The 20,183-nt window shown below is 43.6% G+C and overlaps 2 protein-coding genes across 2 annotated transcripts; both read left to right on the plus strand.

Moving 5' to 3' along the window:
- Positions 1-3,107: 3,107 nt before the first annotated feature.
- Positions 3,108-14,912, plus strand: sgsh (N-sulfoglucosamine sulfohydrolase (sulfamidase)). Its single transcript, XM_063194488.1, has 8 exons — positions 3,108-3,198; positions 3,317-3,477; positions 5,913-6,018; positions 6,734-7,065; positions 7,544-7,625; positions 10,381-10,584; positions 11,826-12,012; positions 13,502-14,912. Exons 1-8 carry the CDS (start codon positions 3,108-3,110, stop codon positions 13,878-13,880), a joined length of 1,542 nt encoding a protein of 513 aa, XP_063050558.1. The 3' UTR covers positions 13,881-14,912.
- An 806-nt stretch (positions 14,913-15,718) lies between these two features.
- LOC134449439 (neuropeptide B-like) lies at positions 15,719-16,576 on the plus strand. The gene is made up of 2 exons (XM_063199774.1): positions 15,719-16,110; positions 16,281-16,576. The coding sequence occupies exons 1-2, from the start codon at positions 15,850-15,852 to the stop codon at positions 16,404-16,406; spliced, it is 387 nt and encodes a 128-aa protein (XP_063055844.1). The 5' UTR covers positions 15,719-15,849; the 3' UTR covers positions 16,407-16,576.
- Positions 16,577-20,183: the final 3,607 nt, after the last annotated feature.

Raw genomic sequence — 20,183 nt, forward strand, 5'->3', positions numbered from 1 at the left:
AGCTGGCCTAAAAGCAGCAAGAGCAAACCTGTCCCAGGGCATCAGGAAAGCAAAAAAGGAATACTCGGACTACCAGTTCGCATACCGAGCCAAGCGATCCACGGAGGATGCAATCTGCTCTGCCCTCCATCCAGCCCTCACCCACTTGGACAATAAAGACTCATATGTGAGAATGCTGTTCATTGACTTCAGCTCAGCATTCAATACCATAATACCACAACAACTCATCAGAAAACTGGACAAACTAGGTTTCAGCACCTCCCTCTGCAACTGGCTGCTGGACTTCCTGATGCAGAGACCACAAGCAGTACGGGTAGGGAATAACACCTCAAGCACCCTGACCCTGAGCACGGGGGCTCCGCAAGGTTGTGTTCTCAGCCCCCTGCTGTTCACGCTGCTGACACATGACTGCACAACGACCCACAGCACTAACCATCTAGTGAAGTTTGCGGATGATACAACACTGGTGGGCCTCATCACTAAGGGCGATGAGACCCACTACAGAGAAGAAGTAGACCTGCTGGCCAGATGGTGCAAAGACAACAACCTCCTGCTGAATGTCAACAAGACCAAGGAGATTGTTGTCAACTTTCAGAGGGTCCAAAAACAACTGCCACCACTGACCATCGACGGTGATGCTGTGGAGAGAGTGAGCAGCACCAAGTTCCTTGGAGTGCACATCAGCGACGACCTCTCTTGGACCACCAACACTACATCACTGGCGAAGAAGGCCCATCAGCGTCTCTACTTCTTGCGCAAACTAAAGAAGGCAAGTGCTACACCCTCCATCATGACAACATTCTACAGAGGAACCATAGAGAGCGTCGTGTCCAGCTGCATCACAGTGTGGGGAGGAAGCTGCACGGAGAAAAACAGGAAGACACTCCAGCGTGTTGTGAACACAGCGAAGAAGATCATTGGAGTACCACTCCCCTCCCTGCAGGACATTTACACCGCACGCCTCACCCGAAAAGCACTGATGATCATCAAAGACACAAGCCACCCTGCACACAAACTGTTCAGCCTCCTGCCCTCTGGAAAGAGGTACAGGCGCCTCCGTTCCCGTACCACCAGGCTTGCAAGCAGCACGATGCATCAAGCAATCAAGATACTGAACACTCAACCCACTCTCCCTTCACTGTCAGCCTCTAGCCAGCCAGGCCACTGACAACGCTCCCCCCCCTCATCCCCACCACCATATCTGCGACTGAACATTCCACCTGCACTACTACATCTGTGACTGAACTTTCAACCTGCACTAACTCAAAACATACACATGCACACACACACACCACACACACACACACACACACACACACACACACACACACACACACACACACACACACACACACACACACACACACACACACACACACACAAGCACACTGCACTTTCTGCACTAAACCCAAACATACACACACTGACACACAACTCATACTCACACACATACACACACACACACACACACACACACACACATACACAGGTACACACACACAGACGCACACCGCACTTTCTACCTGCACTAAACACACACACACACACACACACACACACACACACACACACACACACACACACACACACACACACACACACACACACACACACACACACGCACACACGCACACAAAACACATACAAACACACACACACACATACTGCTGCTGGTGTATTTAATAAAAACCTTTTTTTAATTATTTATTTCTTCAAATGCTACTATTACTATGTCAGAACGCTATAAAGGACTTTTAGAAAAAAGAACAACAAAATACCTCCTCTTAATGTATGTTCTCTACAAGTCTTCTGTTGTCCAGTCTTGCACTTTAAATGTCTGTATGAGCAATGTCTACGTCCATACTGTCTATGTCCATGTATGAGTACTGTCTATGTCTATACTGTCTATGTCCTTACCTAGATTAGTCTATGTCTGCATGGGAGAGCAAGAAACGCAATTTCAAATTCTTTGTATGACCAGTGCATGTAAAGAAATTGACAATAAACTTGACTTGACTTGACTTGACTGGTACACGTACCACAGTTTGAGCACCACTGACCTAGGCTATAGGCCTGATAATGTTAACATAACATACTGTACATTTATAATGATAATACTAATATTCATGTTTCTGTAGTTCTATAATGAACTGAGTCAGTGTCGCTGTAGGCTAATTGAAAAGTTAACTAGGCCTAACTAACAGTGTACACTACACTACTATGATATAACACAGGGAGGGTGCACTACAACTTGGCCATTGCCATTCTGGTAACAGCACATTTATAACACCCGCCGTCTCTTAACGGTTTAATCTCCAAACCTGGGTGTCCCATATCATGTCCCTCTGAAACATTCATTGTTGTCACCCGACCCGACCTACCCTGGTCACCCAAATGGATGTAGGCTCTAAGTCCATCAAATTGTTGCACGGGGGAAAATTGCTGACTCTTGACAAACGCAGTGACGTTATGCGGGCAAGTCAGTTGCTTTCTAAAGACCAGGCAATTGCAGAAAACAAGGCGTAAAGGAAACTATTGAAAAAACAAAGAAAGAAAGAAAAACGCTTGCTCTATCTCCTCCAGAACCAAGCCAATCGGAGTTCCAAGATCCTCTTGCGTTTAGTTAGTGGTGGAATAACTCCAGCTTCTCTTAGTTTCAACACATTGCCCCCTCTGCAAACAGTCTGATGATATTTATCGTATACTTTATATTTACAATAGTTAGCAGTGAAACTGTCAAGTGAAGTAAGCCTACTGGACTTCCTTAAGTCCTATTGGATACAAAATGCTTGCCTACCTTTTTCGCCATGCCATCTGGATGCAGCACGCGCAAATAAATCGGTCTTTACAATGGCCAGTTGTCCATCTCGTGTACTCATGAAAGAACACAATCTCAGTTCATTTAGAGCAGTTTTGGTTCCTCTTTTTGACGGCTGCTGCGGTCCTCTGCATGACCATTGTGGTGAAGAAGGATGCGTGTGACGCAAGTCATGTGATGTTGTCATATGACAACCAAGGCGGAAGTTGTTGGGAGAAGCAGGGAAAGTGCCCAATGCAGTTCGGCAAGTCGAGAGGAAAGCTGCGGTTTCCTCTCAGAATCGTGTAAAATGCATAGCGCTGAAAGACTAAGCCCAGTTCTTTTCACTGTTTTGTTTTATACATGGACTGTACAATCCCGAAACGTCCTGTTAATCATTGGTAAGAAGATGTGATCTGTAGTCTGCGCTCATTGATTTGACAGTTATCATTCTCTGCAGAAGTTGTGTGTGTGTTGATAACAGCCTCTCTCTGTCTGTCTCCTTGCCTTTATCCAAAGCCGATGATGCTGGCTTCGAGACGGAGGTTTACAACAACAGCGTGGTCCGCACTCCCCACCTCACCGCTCTGTCACAGCGCAGTGTAATATTCAAACACGCATTCACCTCCGTCAGCAGCTGCTCCCCGAGCCGATCAACCATCCTCACCGGCCTGCCGCAGGTAAATTGTACACACACACACACACACACACACACACACACACACACACACACACACACACACACACACACACACACACACACACACACACACACACACACACACACACACACACACACACACACATTGCATTTGGCAGATGCTTTATAAGCAAAGCGACTTTCAAAAGAGGACATAATCAAAGCCAACATCACAAGCAAATACAAAGTGCACAGGAGATATACAGAACAACAAGTGCAGTTGCAAAGAGGGGTTAGTTGTTTTTTTTTTGTTTTTTTTGTTTTTTTTTAATATAAAGAGTAAATAACGAGTACACACACTCACAAACTAAACTAAACTAAACATCATGTCAGAAGTCTGCCCTGGGGCAAGGCCAGTTCAAGCATTAGTCTAGTAGATTCTCTCGAAAGAGGAATGTCTTTAGTTGTTTCTTGAAAGCTGCAAGAGATGTGCTCAGTCTTGCTGCCTCTGGGAGACCGTGCCACACACACACACACACACACACACACACACACACACACACACACACACACACACACACACACACACACACACACACACACAGCGTCCACCTCACGCGCCTCGCAGGCATGAACTCTGGTCAGTTTTCATGAGGTCACCAAACGCAAACGCAGTAACGAACTCAACTCAAGATTCGGATCGTATCACGACCTTTGACATGGTGCAAGCACACAGGGCCACTGGTTCCACAGATAATTTACCTGAAGGGTAGGCCTATTGGAAGGAATGCTAGTGGGTTTTTTTTTGTTTTTAACTTTACTTTTACTGCAAAGCTGGTTCAGGACAAGTTAAGAGGTAAATCATGTAATACAAGAGCTTGTCTTAAGAAAACGAGGACTCCAGCTTCTTCTATTAGATGATTTACCTCTTAACTTAACCATGCTGCGAACCAGCTTTAGGCCCCTGTTGACAGCTATTGATTTCTCATATCTGAAGTGTTTTACATAACGCCACTTGTGGCCCCATGACAAGTTCAGTGGTTCTCACACACTGCTGACAGACTGACACCTCTGTAATGTATTTAGTTTCAGGTCACCTCGTGACCAGCAGATCGCAGCAGAGGCCCAGTGAGGGACGTTTATGGTTATTGTCTGGTATAAACAAACACTGTGTGTAGTTTATAGACTCCTGTTTCTCAACGGGGGGCTCAAGACAACACGTCCAAATTCCTTTTGACAATTATTGGTGGAAATCTGATTAAGTCAGTTATTCAGTAGGCCTACGTGTTAACACTATGAATAAAGTACAGTAGAGAAAACTTACTTAATCCAGAAGGAAATTAAAGGAGCACTTCTGGCAATTTCAATATGCTGTTGTATTGTTCATGCTACCCTTGACTTGTCAGTAGCCTACCTTTTGGATGTTTTTGGGAATAAATCAAGGTGATTAAAAAAAAAAAAAGTAAACAATCTCTAACCCCATTACAATGACCAGGATCTCGGAAGAGGCTAAAAAAAAACAGTCCAGGGTAGTGTGAGCATTACAACTGCATGTTGAAATTGGCCGAAGTTATCTTTTAAGACTGCACTGCTGCACTGCACTGGAAGGAGTAGCCTACATGGTGAAAATAACAGATGGAACCTACTCATGGAATGACAAAACGTGGTTTAGGGGATTATTCATAACAAAAAGGTTTGGGAATAGGCCTACTGTGATTAGCCACTTCAGGAAACAGTAACTGAGGTGATTGATGCCTGAGGAAGGCTATAAACCCAGTTATTAAATACAAAGGTTCACACGCCCATCTTCTCCACCCTGCATTGTGAATGTTTACACATTGTGTTAAACAAATAAAAACACACACTGTGTTTAGCATTTTAAATTTAAGCAGAATATACATTTGTTGTATATTGCTGTTACTTAGATGAAGATCTGATCACACTTAATGCAGAATTCACACAGAAATCCAAATAATCCCCCACATTTCACATACTTTTCCTGCGACTGTGTGTTGTGTTACTGTAACTAACTATATAATCTCCTGCCCTCCACAGCATCAGAATGGCATGTAACTAACTCTATAATGTCCTGCCCTCCACAGCATCAGAATGGCATATACTGTAACTAACTATATAATCTCCTGCCCTCCACAGCATCAGAATGGCATGTACGGCCTGCATCAGAGCTAACTATATAATCTCCTGCCCTCCACAGCATCAGAATGGCATGTACGGCCTGCATCAGAGCTAACTATATAATCTCCTGCCCTCCACAGCATCAGAATGGCATGTACGGCCTGCATCAGAGCTAACTATATAATCTCCTGCCCCCCCCCCACCCACAGCATCAGAATGGCATGTACGGCCTGCATCAGAGCTAACTATATAATCTCCTGCCCCCCCCCCATCCACAGCATCAGAATGGCATGTACGGCCTGCATCAGAGCTAACTCTATAATGTCCTGCCCTCCACAGCATCAGAATGGCATGTACGGCCTGCATCAGAGTGTCCACCATTTCAACTCGTTTGATGGTGTGCAGAGTTTGCCCCTGCTCCTGAAACAGGCAAACATCCGCACAGGTAAAAATACAGTTGCTTAAATCCAAACATCCGCACAGGTAAAAATAGAGTTGCTTAAATCCAAACATCCGCACAGGTAAAAATACAGTTGCTTAAATCCAAACATCCGCACAGGTAAAAATACAGTTGCTTAAATCCAAACATCCGCACAGGTAAAAATACAGTTGCTTAAATCCAAACATCCGCACAGGTAAAAATAGAGTTGCTTAAATCCAAACATCCGCACAGGTAAAAATACAGTTGCTTAAATCCAAACATCCGCACAGGTAAAAATACAGTTGCTTAAATCCAAACATCCGCACAGGTAAAAATAGAGTTGCTTAACTCCAGTCTGCCAGCCTTCCTGTTAGTTCTTGTTGGTTTAACTCAGTGGTTCTTAGACTTTTTTGAACAAACGCCCCCTTGGCCTTATCACAAGCCTCCTAACCTCATCATAGGCATCCCCCCCCCACCCCCCATATTAAAAAATGAAATAGACTAATACCCCCCAATTGCAACTAAGCACCGCCCCCTCTCAGCTGTATGCTTCTCAACGCCCCCCTAGAGACCCCAACACCCCCTGGGGGGTTGTACCGCCCCCGTTGAGAAACACTATTTTAACTGATGACATGCCACTGAGTTAAGTTCCTGGATGCAATGATTAATTGATTTGTGTTTGGTTAACATTGTGTTGCTAATCTTGTGTTTGGTTAACATTGTGTTGCTAATCTTGCAGGTATTATCGGTAAGAAGCATGTTGGTCCGGGGCCCGTCTACCCGTTCGACGTCGCCCACACTGAAGAGAACGGTTCCGTGCTGCAGGTGGGGCGGAACATCACCAAGATCAAGCTGCTGGTGCGAGACTTCCTCCGGAGCCACAAGGAGACGGAGAAGCAGCAGGATGAGAAGCTTCCCTTCTTCCTCTACGTGGCGTTCCACGACCCGCACCGCTGTGGCCATTCGCAGCCGCAGTACGGAGCCTTCTGTGAGAAGTTTGGGAACGGCGATCCGGGGATGGGGTTCATTCCAGACTGGCAGCCGGAGTACTACAGCCCAGATCAAGTCAAGGTGATATTAATATTAATAATAATAATAATAATAATAATAATAATAATAATATTATACAGTTATTATCAAGTGAAGGTGAGGAATGACAGGATGTTGTTTAGAAGGTTCAGCCTGTGTTGAAGTGAGATTAAAGGAACAGTCTGCCGTGTTTCAGGAAACTACATATCTGTAGTTATACTTTGGGTAAATATGACAACACATAGTTATTTTTTACTTTACAAATTTCATAAAGTTCTCCAAAGGCCGTACTATGAACACAAACCAGTATTTCCCCCTGCATCTGAGGCCTAAATTGAAGGCGGCCATCTTTACAAAAGACCACATGCACAAGATGTAAACCTTCACAGTGCAAAGTGGAAAAAAGTGAGCCCCTTTGCTAATGATTTCTCCTAGAGTAGAGTTGATTGGAGCCAGGAGTCAAACAATATGGTTGTGTCAAGGTCATGTGATTAACAGCAAATTTCTCTCCAATGTGAAGGTTCCTGCTTTCATTCCGGATACTCCTGTAGCACGAGCAGACTTGGCTGCCCAGTACACGACAGTCAGCAGGCTGGATCAGGGTAAGATGGCAAACACTTTGGAAAGATTTACTTACGGTATTTAGAACATGTTATTTCCAAATGCATGCCAGAATTTTTTCCAAATCCAAGAATAATGAGATGGAGAATTTTTTATGAATGTGTTGAAGTGTTTTCAGGGAAGTCAAAGGTTTACATACACGTCATTAGAATTTGATCTAAAGACCTTCGCACTTAATCAATTGGCTCAAAAGTGTTGGATATCCTTCTTCAAGCTCTCATGGATGTTTGGCAGGTATGTTGGCCCATTCCTCCAGACAGAGCTGGCATAGCTGGGCCCTTTATGTTTGGCACGTCTGACATGTACATGTGTAATACCTTCAGGGATCCTGTAGAGGGCAGCATTGTCAATGGGTTTTCATTGTGGTGATCAGCTTAGTAGAAACTAGTCCACATGCCAGTCCATAGAGCCCCGTTGTGAACCTGGAAGTAGCCCCATACGACTTTATTGCTGTCAATCAACATTGACGAAGGGCGTGAGCGAGAACTTGTTGTCACGACGTGGGTGTTATTAAATACAGCGCATTTACAGTCGGCCACAAATATGAACGAGACTATGAGCTCGCACCGATTTGCTCTACTAACACACCACGTGTGAGGAGTGGGGGGACAGGCAGTGAGGAGGAGCTGAAGTGGGGACCTGCGCAAACTTGTGTAGAGGTGTGAGACAAGACCCATATACACACGTGAGTGAGTTGTTGACCAACCAGTTCATGGGCGCGTGACCTCGGAGGCAGTCCGCAGACGAGCATTGAAGGGGATAAGCAACTGCAGAGGTTGCAAGATCTGACTGCAGTCGCATTCATCCCGCGATAGTTTGACACCATGTGACATGTCACCTCGTCAACGCAACGTCGATGAAATTTCGAAGTTTGACAGGAAATCTAACCGTCATGCAGCATTTTCATCCAGGGTGCATTGCTGTCTAAATGCGCATGCATGCATTGACGACATCTCGATCGCACCTAATGTTGGCTACACCAGTTTTAAAGGTGTAGTGTGTAGGATTGTGGCCAGAGTAGGTATTGCTACTATGCTGCTCATTGAAACCAATTAACTAATACTTACTAGTATGACCACAGTACAGCAGGTTTTGCAGCTACAAATGTCTATTTCTGGAAATTCACAATGGGGGACATGTATGAAAAGTGCAATTTTCCCCTGTCATAAAGAATACTTCGAATTTGATGGTGGTGGTAAGTGTCCATGAAAAAGGGGGTTGGGGTTGAGGTTGGGGTTGAGGTTGGGGTTGACCTACGCCAGGTGTCACCAACATGGTACCCGTCGGCGCCACGTAGCCCTCTAGGAATCTGAGGTGTCCACCAAGGATGTTAATAAACTGTGACGACTACCAGATTTTAGTCACAGTTCATGCTTTTCTTAATTTAAATTATGTGATACATTTATTCTTTATGACCTATAAACAAATTACCATTCAATCATACTGTTATTTGGGAATGATATCAGGATTTTGAACAAACATAGCCCTCGGGTAGCCCTTGGTAGCCCTCAGACCCAGAAAGGTTGGGGACCCCTGATCTACACTGTACATGGAGTGTGGGGGCGTTGAGAGGGAGGATTAGTGATGCTTGAAGACCAGATGATTAATTCATCCCTGTGTGGGAAACACCAGTGAGATGTGGTCTGGGGACCACCTACGTACGTAATATCTCTAAGGGGAGGTGTGGTTTTACGACTGCCCGTGACCATGTATTTGGCGCTGCGTTACAAATGTATCATTTGGTTGGCTGGTTTCACACCAAACCGTATAACATCACAAGTGAGATATGATCTGAAGACCGCCTACTGAATTTGTCGTAGGGGGAGGTGTTCTGTTGTACAACGTACATCATCATCATCATGATCTTTCCACTACACCCCTCGCTGCTTTCCCATTGGCTCCCTACCTCAGGCTCGGACCTGCTCTGGGTCTTTCAGATCGAAATGATTGTGCAATGCAGTATGGGATTTCCTTGGCTAAAATGGAGGGGGGTGCCTGTGGTGGGGGTTAGAGGAGGGGCTTTGGACTGTGCATCTTTTTTGTGCTGTGTGTGTGTGTGTGTGTGTGTGTGTGTGTGTGTGTGTGTGTGTGTGTGTTAGGTGATTAGTGTTGTGTTCATTTCATGAGTGAGTGTGTAAAGTACGAGGGCTTGTGATTATGGTTGTTGAGCCATATTACCTTGGGAGAGGTTACTGTATATGGCCAAATAGGTATGGCTCATTTTAATGCTTACAATAATGAACTTGAGTGTAATCAGTTTTAATGGTGACTAAACTATACACCAAAATAGCATTTAGTCATGTTAATGGTCCCTTCGATAGTAACGGTTGTCCATGCTGAGCAGGGGAGCTAGCCAAGGCTTCCCTGCAGTCTGGCAAATTGACTCGAGAAAAATGCTATTCAGTTTTCTGATCTTGAGACATTATTTTTTTATTGTGAAATTACTTAATTGAGAAATAGATTGACTGTGGTGTGTGTGTGTGTGTGTGTGTGTGTGTGTGTGTGTGTGTGTACGCGCTCAATTTCTGCCATAATTGGGAGCCTGTCTATCTGGAGACGGAGATGTCACATCTATCCATAGAGACTGGACTTATTATCTGCTTATCATCAATCTTGTCAATCTACAGGACTTTTCCAATACTGTTTGGATCTGTAATCCTTCCCTTTGTGACGATCCAAATAAAAGTACTAAACTTTGTGTGTGCGTGCGTGCGTGCGTGCATGTTTATTTTGCAGGTATCGGCCTGGTTCTGCAGGAACTGAGCAGCGCTGGGTTTGAAGAGGACACTCTGGTGATCTACAGCTCTGATAACGGGATCCCGTTCCCCAACGGCCGGACTAATCTCTACACGAGCGGCGTTAGCGAGCCCATGCTCATCTCCTCTCCCGTGCACAGGCAGCGCTGGGGACAAGTCAGCGACGCCTACGTTAGCCTTCTGGGTGAGTTGCACAGACATCACAGCGCTGGGGACAAAAAAGCTCCCGTTCATTGTTGTTCACATTTGATTTTGCTTGGCAATTGCTTGAAGAAGGTCATTAGACCGAAACGTCGCCAGTAAAAACTCTGAAAATGTGAACAGTGTGCGGGAGCTTTTTTTTTTCTCTACGTACTAGAGACCAACGGCTACCAAAGTCTGTGCAAGTTCCTCCGTTTGGCGACGCCTCAGGGCAGCTATTTCTCTATATTTTTCAACTGTACATGAGCAGCAGTTGCTTGCAAGATGATTGGATCAATTACAGCGCAGTTCAGTAGGTAATTGGCTCTTTTGCCGAAAAAGGTGGGAGATGTGCAAGCACACGCCATATTAGCGTTACGAAATGCCCCCGTTCATTTCTATGGACCCTTTGTTAAGTGTTCCGTCTCATGTACATTGCATTTGGCAGCCGCTTTATAACCAAAGCGACTAACAAACGAGGACATAAACATAGCCAGCATCACTATACAAAGTGCACAGGAAATATACAGAAGAAGTGCAGAGGCAAAGAAGGGTTAGTTTTTTTATTTTTTATTTTATCTTTTGTAAACTAATAGGCACCAGGGTATACTGCGATCAGGAAACCACAGGAATGCACAGTAGTGTTAACCATGTGATGGGTCAGCGGGTCTGCCGACTTGTATGCAGGGCTCTAAATTAACACCAGCCAACCGGGCAACTGCAGGTGAACTTTCAGTTTGGCTGGTAGTAAAGACCAACTTATTTAGCCGTTTTCACCCATTAGTCAGTGTGTGTTTGACAACATCATTAACATCTGCTACCCTTTTGGCTGGTGATAAAAAAGTTAATTTAGAGCCCTGCTTGTATGCTAAAGCTAAAATTACTTCTAAACATGATACAATCACTGCATGTTATTTATTAACCCATTGATGCCTGATGTTGCATTGCGCAACATTGGCCCTGGCGCCTGGAGCTGCATTATGCAAAATTCAGGCTCATGAGATTTGAGACAACTTTATTAAAAAATCTCTTTGGTTTGTTTGAGATGAATGAACACATTCTAATGAATGATGAGGGATTTACATGCAACTTAGTGCATATTTATATGTGCTTCAGAAGCTGAGATATTTCGTTTTTTATAGGCTGAGGGCAGCTTTTCTTAAAAAGGGCTCAGGTGTTCAGCACCCTATTTGCAGGTGCCTTAGGCGTCAATGGGTTAAGGGCTGTGTTCACTTTCCCCCCCAGACGTGACTCCCACCATCCTGGACTGGTTCTCCGTCCCCTATCCCTCCTACAGCATTGAGAGAGGCGGGCCACTGGTGCAGCTGACGGGTCGTTCCCTGATGCCCGCCCTCAGCACCGAGCCCTCCTCCTGGGCCACCGTCTACTTCAGCCAGAGTCTCCACGAGGCCACCATGTACTATCCCATGAGGTATACACTACATTACCCAGAAGACACTGGGCTACACTACATTACCCAGAATACACTGGGCTACACTACATTACCCATAATACACTGGGCTACACTACATTACCCAGAATACACTGGGCTACACTACATTACCCATAAGCCTACACTACATTACCCAGAATACACTGGGCTACACTACATTACCCAGAATACACTGGGCTACATTACAATAGCCCCGTACGACTTTGTTGCTGTCGACCAACGTTGACGGAAGCACGTGAGCGAGAACTTGTTGTCACGATGTGGGTGTTATTAAATACAGCGCATCTAAAGTCGGCCACAAATATGAACGAGACGATGAGCTCGCACTGGTTTGCTCTACTAACACACCACGTGTGAGGAGTGGGGGGACAGGCAGTGAGGAGGAGCTGAAGTGGGGACCTGCGCAAACTTGTGTAGAGGTGTGAGACAAGACCCATGTACACACGTGAGTGAGTTGTTGACCAACCAGTTCATGGGCGCGTGACCTCGGAGGCAGTCCGCCGACGAGCGTTGAAGGGGATAAGCAACTGCAGAGGTAGCAAGATCTGACTGCAGCCGCATTCATCCCGCGATAGTTTGACACCATGTGACATGTCACCTCGTCAACGCAACGTCGACGAAATTTCGAAGTTTGACAGGAAATCTAACAGTCATGCAGCATTTTCATCCAGGGTGCATTGCTGTCTAAATGCGCATGCATGCGTTGATGTGAAATCGAATGCACTTATTATCCATAGCACACTGGGCTACACTGCTTTACCCATAAGCCTACACTACATTACCCAGAATACACTGGGCTACACTACATTACCCAGAATACACTGGGCTACACTACATTACCCAGAATACACTGGGCTACACTACATTACCCAGAATACACTGGGCTACACTACATTACCCAGAATACACTGGGCTACACTACATTACCCAGAATACACTGGGCTACAGGACACTACATTACCCAGAATACACTGGGCTGCAGGACACTACATTACCCATAACACACTGGGCTACACTACATTACCCAGAATACACTGGGCTACACTACACTACATTACCCAAAATACACCGAGCCGTCCTGGTCCACGGTCTTCTTCAGCCAGAGTCTTCACGAGGCCACTATGTACTATCCCATGAGGTATACGTTTCTAAAACATATTTAAAAACTCCTTTGTCCCTAATGGAATAAGGGCGATAAATAAGACGGAATCCCCACTTAGTCCACCCACAGAGTACTGTAGAGGAAACTCACTTATTTATTTATTTATTGTACACACACACACACACATTATTCTTAACTTAGTATTTTATTTTTTAATAACTGATGTTCTCCTCTTTCTGGTTTGTGCAGATGCAGTGTCTGACATGTCTGATGTGTGTATTGTGAGATGAATGCTTAATTGTTTGTATGTGGTGAAACGGAAGAAAAATTTCCACATTGTGGACATTAAAGTATTCGTATTTGTAGGTCTGTGTACCAGGGCCCGTTCCACCTGGTCCACAACCTCCACTACCGCATGCCGTTCCCCATCGACCAGGACCTGTACGTGTCTCCCACCTTCACGGACCTCCTGAACCGCACACAGGCGGGCCGGCCCACGGGCTGGATCAAGACGCTCCGGGACTACTACTATCGACACCGCTGGGAGCTGTACGACACGCGCTCCGATCCCACGGAGACTAGAAACCTGGCGTCCGATCCTGCTTACGGGGACGTCCTGGAGGCGCTCAGAGACCTGCTGCTGAAGTGGCAGTGGAGCACGGGGGACCCCTGGGTGTGCAGCCCAGACGCCGTGCTGGAGGCCAAGATGCAGCCGCAGTGTAGGACGCTGCATAATGAGCTGTGACTGTAGCGCAGGGACGAGCCTGATAAACCAGCCTAAATGTGAGATTGGATGTGTAATTTAGTCTGGCCCCGATGAATAGTACATCCAAAGATTGTTGATGAGAGCAACCCGTTGTGTTTCAAACTGTGCCTGTGCCTATAGGCCAACGCTCTGACCAATCAGCGATATCTTTCTCATTGATGTGCTTTCCCAGCGTTGCAAGCTTCGCTGTCACTCCCTCAAAACCCTTCCCGCTTCGATTCAAAACAAATCTCTGCGTTGTGATTGGTTTGCCAGATTCAGGGCAATATGTTCAAAATGTTCGACCGATCCGAGGCCAGACACACTCGCAGGCAAAAAAAAGCGGGTGGCGCTGGTTTACGAGGCTAGGTAGGGCCCTAAATTAAGGTTTTTGACCACCAGCCAACATGGCTAGTAGATATTAATCTTACTAGCCAAGCACACGCTCACTAATGGTTCAAAGTGGCTAGCAAGTTGGTCTTTTTTAACAGTGAAACTGAAATTTCACCAGCATTTGTCCGGTTGGCTGGTGTTCATTTAGTGCTCTGACTGTAGATCAGACGGCAGGTGTTGGAAGAGCTAAAATGCTGCTGAGTCTCGCCTGGAAATCACACAACAGAGGCGACGAACGCCGTGAAACATTCAACCTTAAACATTCAATAAGGGAGAGTGACCAACCAAAGCTCACGTTTATATAAAAGTGAACATTCCATTGGCTTCCGCCAGACGGCATCATAGCTCATTGCATATTTCTAGCTGAAATTCAACTCTTTTAAACAGTTCATCAAATTAAATAATGCTTTGGACGCGCTCTGCGCTAGAAATGCCTTTGCAGCTCTCGCATCTTCTGCTGCTTGCTCTTCCATACGTCAATTACTTCCACCTCTTGCCACGCCTTCACCCAGGGCTGTGTGTTATTCCCGAGGTATCTGCTGCTGTCTGTCCTGGGGGAGATTATTTTAAATGCAGTCATGTAATATTCATATTGTATATTTTAAACATTGCCTCATTGCCTTTTTGTGTGTGTGTGTGTGTGTGTGTGCGTGCGTGCGTGCGTGCGTGCGTGCGTGCGTGCGTGCGTGCGTGCATGCGTGCGTGCGTGCGTGCGTGCGTGTGCGTGAGCATGTGTGTGCGTGTGTCTGACCACTTTGTCATGTCAACCCCGGACAATTGGTGTCCCCCAGAGCTGGTGTGACGATGTGAGAATGTGTGTGTGTATTTGAAAACACTTTGGGTCAACTGTATAGTTTTGATATTGTGCTATATAAATACATTTTGATTAATTAATTGATTGGTGTGGTGTATATTCTGCGCGTTCTATAGGTCATGTTGTAATGAAAAAAAATATAAGCCTACTTTGTAGGTTCTGTCCAAAACTTCCTCTAAATAATTAAAGCCGTTTCACAATTATGGTAGATAGCCTGATGCTGTATTTGGGTATCAGTTTCAACCCATATTTAGGAGCTATTATGACCTAAAGTCTAAAAAATATCCCCTGGATTTAAAAAAAAAGTGTCCCTGGCCTTCAATTAGCCAAAACAGTAGTCTGGAAAAAATATTGTGAATAAACTTGATTATAAATGCCCAATACAGTTTTATTTCCCAAAAGGGATATAGGATACCTCATTTTGCAATGATGCTCCATTTGACTTGTGGGTGTAGACTAATCCTTATATATTAAAAATATGTTTGTTCAATCATGTCTTCAACACGCACACAAAAACTGTATGAACCTCTCACAAATAGCCCAATAATAGGGGTATGCCAACTGCAATATTTTGGACATGGAAATTGCCTACGATTTGCCTGGAATGGCCCATGTTTTATAACAAATGAAAACTGAGCAGCAGCTTGTGTTGTTTTTTAAGATGAAAATGTGACGTTGACATTGACAACCTCTGGCGTAGGGTCGGCTATATAAAGAACGGGAAGCTTTGGGAATGTTCAGTTGAGTCGACTTTTACGCAGCATGGAGAGATCTGTGCGCAGTGTCGTCGTGTTCGTGGCAGTGTCCACACTCATCGCGTGCCACTCAACGGAGGCGTGGTACAAGCAGCCAACCGGCCCGAGCTACTACTCCGTGGGCAGAGCTTCAGGTTTGCTCTCCGGGATCCGCAGGTCGTATGTCCGCAGGTCTCAGGAGCAAGCTCTCGGCCAAGAGACGACAGATCCGACCGGGAATAGCGTTCCAGACTTGCTCGGGCAGCAGACACCTGTCCTGAAAAATATGGTAGGCTACGGTTTTTACCCTTATGGTTTACTGCTCTACATAGATTGTCACCGTTGTGTTCATTTCATAACAATAATAATAATAAACAAACCGATTTCAGATTAAGTAGCCTAGTAGCCTATTTTACGCACGTATACTGTATTAAATGGTTGTCTTCAATTGTTCTCCAGGCTGTTTGTGTGAAAGACATAAGTCCGTCTTTACGGAGTTGTGAACTTGTCGCGGACGGCTCGTCAGTATTGAGGTGCAAAGCGGATGTTTTCATCTCCCTAAACGCACTGGATTGCCTGGACTGAGGACTAGCTGCGCGCTTCAGCACCGTTTCGTTTCTTGCATCCCTTTTAACGCCGTTTCCCCCACGCAACACCAAGCAACAGGACTTGAACTGTGTGCAAGGTATCAAACACACTATGTGATTACTGACTATGTGATTACAGCATCACAAATGTGAATTTATTTTGTCTGATTGAATCGCCTATTAAAGATTCAAGTTGATACCAAGGTGTGTGGTTCTTCGATCAACAGCAGAGCTTGAAAATTCAATGTTGCATGTGGAGTTTTTTTATTATTATTATTATTATTTATTTATTTGTTTTTAAACATTTATTCACCAGTCTTTACCAAATTTATTCTAAATATTTACACATACATAGGCTATAACCAGGCTACTAAAAATGTATTGCAAGATAATCATGTTTAAAAAGTGTGTAGGCTTGCCTAGGTCTAATGAACTGTCTCCAAGACTCGACATTGGTCCCATTTGGCTGTCATAATTTCAAGTAAACATTTAGCAAGATGAAGACCGTGAATGTTACCTGTATAATGTGAAACTGTAGCCTACTGTAGTCTCCTGGATAACTATAATGTGTACTGTAGTTTACTGGATAACTCGAATAGCAACCCCTTGTACTACAGTAGGCTATAAACCTTGATCATGTTTACTTTAAAGTCTTGATCAGATGGCATCTTGTAGTAGTCCTCAGCCTACGGGAAAACATGCAGAACAATCATCAGGAGCCCAATATATTATTATTATTATTATTATTATTATTATTATTATTATTATTATTATTAGGCCTATTATTATTATTATTATTATTATTATTATTATTATTATTAGGCCTATTATTATTATTATTATTATTATTATTATTATTATTATTATTATTATTGATATAATTTCCAGTAAACATGTCTTAATGTGTGATGTACCAACCCCAACCACACCACCAAGTCCAGACCCCAGCCAGCCGCCACACCGTGGAAATGGTGAGAGAGGTGTGCGGTGTCTAACACACACATGCACATACTCTTTCACACACACACACTGCAAGCCCCCAACAATTTTATGTAGACTTTAACAAAACTTGTGCATATGGACACCCCAAAGAAGGTGTAACCCACCATTAATGTGAAGAGCTGACCTTTACTGATCTTATGGCTTGTGGATATTTGCCATATAAGCAGTTATGTCCCAACAGTCTGGTATAGGCTACTACTGAATAGTTTCCAATTATTCTATCCAGAACACATCTAATTCTGTCAGGTTACTTAGCCTATCTGTCTTGTATAGACACCCTTATTCAAGTAGCCTAAATTCATAGGCCTCAGAATGAAGTCCAGTTGGAGTGCTTCCTGGAACTGTCTAGTTTTCTAAGATGGTGCTCTTTGGTGACAGGCTTGGTTGATTTCAAAAAAGTTTGAAAATAGGCCTATGAATTTCAAAAAAGTTTTAGAAATACCAAGGCACTCATCTTCTTTGTAATTAAAATGGCTTTATTTTGTTGGGCATAGCATGATTAAAATACTTCGAAATATTTTAATCATGCTATGCCCAACAAAATAAAGCCATTTTAATTACAAAGAAGATGAGTGCCTTGATATTTCTAAAACTTTTTTGAAATTCATAGGCCTATTTTCAATGACAGATCTCATGATTGCCTGCTACACCTTGAGATGGCCATAGCAGAGTAAAGTCCAGATAAAAGTGCAGGTGTTGGGGTGAGATTTGGCGGATTAGCAGCTTCCAGAGAGGAGACGTGTAAAGATTAGTGTGTATTGATGCAGAGTTGATTTATGCGGTCCAGTCGCCTATGACAAGCTCATGTGTGTGTAGCTCTGTGTGGTGTTAAATAGCTGCCACTCTGCAAGACAGAGCTTAGAACAGGCATAGTGTGGTATTAAGATAAATAACATGTTTACGGCCGCCTGACAAAGTCATAAAAACACGTTTGTGCTGCAAAAGTGAGCTCTATTTCATATTAATGGTATACCTTCTTTGGGGTGCCCATATCTCTGCACATGCTTATTTTTCTTTAAATACCAGAGATAAACTGATTTCATGGTTTTCCGACAGGGTGCCCAAACTTTCTCATAGGCCTACCACTGTAAATGCACATCTATACCACAGATATTGTCTTCTTGTCCACAGACACAACGCCTGCAATCCAATCACTTTGGATGACACTCACTGGCACTTGAGCTTGTAGTTACAAAAATAAATAAACTATTAACCCTCAAGCGACCGGCCTGTTTTTGAGACTAATCTGACCGAGCGGGGTCATTTATGACCCCAAGGAGTTTATATGGAAATACCACTATATAAATTATTTTTTGGGGTTCATTCAAATTTATTTACATCTTGTACATACTTGTCCCTCATCTAAAGCAAAAAAATGTGAATTTGAACATTTTATTGTTTTGCTAAAAAATAGTCAAACTTACATACGTATATGCTAAATATGATGTATGCCCTCATTTGCATATGTAAACATCAAAATACAAAAAACATCCAATACATTTTTTTTCTTCTCTCATCATCAGTAATCAACTGAGAAAGTTTCATGGTGATATCTATCATTTAAATTTTTTAGCCTATTCACTTGTAGTAGTCTCACCATAATAATACAGTATATTTATGCTAATTATGGAAATTGCTCAAAGTGAAACTTTGAGAAACCAAGCTAAATTCTATCCATTAGGCCCATAGATTACATTTCTGCAATAAAACTTTATGGTACTCAACATTTCTGGGTTCATGAAATCACAAGATCAGAGAATATGGTAATTTACATAGAAAAAAACATGTCTCAAACATATAACCTTATGAACATTCAAAATTTATCTGAAAATTTTTCTGGACATTGTAGCTGTGAAAAGGTGTCTTCCACATATATTAGAGCAAAGAAATGATTCAACTGATGCTTCAGCCTTTGTATAGCCATAAAATAAGGAAAATTCTAAAAACGCCATTGATTTCTACACTGATGACTTGTTTCCTCCCTCTTTGTTCATCAGGATGACTTCCATTTCATATTCTCATCATGTGTCTAGGACCACTGTGCCATGATATCAACAAATATGGAGCAATAACAGAGGAAATGCTACCTGGGTGCCCTCACAATATCCTTCGTTGGCTATCGCAGGGGTGCCCTAATTATTCATATAATATATTATATTTTAATACTATAAATGTTTATATTGTGAATATTTTAGGTCTGCTGACCATGGCCTGCCCAAAGACACAAAATACAAAAATCAGAGTTTTAAAATTACAACAACAATGGACATTATAATGTTGAGTATCTCATGGATCCTCTCGGGGTCATAAATGACCCCAGAGGTGTTTTGATTATAAATCCTACATAGATGGTCCAAATCTCACAAAAATCATTCACAACATGCACAACATATGTATCGACAAACTCCTAGAAGGACAAGTTTTTCTGATGAAAATTGCCGGAATGGTGTATGAAAATATGTGCCCGGGGTCATAAATGACCCCAGTCGGTCGCTTTAGGGTTAATGCAGTTAGAGAGTGTAGACCTCCACCAAGGAAGCAGTTTGATAGAACATTTGACTATGGTACACCCCATTTTTTTTCAAGTCTTTCTGCCTTCTTTTTGTGGAGTTAGAAACTTGAAAGTCAAAATTCACCCTACCCCGCAATGGGGAAGAATCTTTAAAAAGTCCTGGTTCTGGTTTGTGATCCGGATCACCATCAAAATTTAATCACTTGTTCCTTTGTCAATTACAACAACTTTTTGAGCCATCCTGACAGACAGACAAACAAA

Source organism: Engraulis encrasicolus, chromosome 1 (assembly GCF_034702125.1).
Source record: "Engraulis encrasicolus isolate BLACKSEA-1 chromosome 1, IST_EnEncr_1.0, whole genome shotgun sequence".
NCBI lineage: Eukaryota > Metazoa > Chordata > Actinopteri > Clupeiformes > Engraulidae > Engraulis > Engraulis encrasicolus.

Coding starts and splice junctions, on each gene's coding strand:
- sgsh (XM_063194488.1), top strand. CDS start 3,108: ATGCATAGCGCTGAAAGACTAAGCCCAGTTCTTTTCACTGTTTTGTTT. Junction 7,626..10,380: donor AGTCAGCAGGCTGGATCAGG/GTAAGATGGCAA, acceptor TTTATTTTGCAG/GTATCGGCCTGGTTCTGCAG. Junction 10,585..11,825: donor CGCCTACGTTAGCCTTCTGG/GTGAGTTGCACA, acceptor TTTCCCCCCCAG/ACGTGACTCCCACCATCCTG.
- LOC134449439 (XM_063199774.1), top strand. CDS start 15,850: ATGGAGAGATCTGTGCGCAGTGTCGTCGTGTTCGTGGCAGTGTCCACA. Junction 16,111..16,280: donor CACCTGTCCTGAAAAATATG/GTAGGCTACGGT, acceptor ATTGTTCTCCAG/GCTGTTTGTGTGAAAGACAT.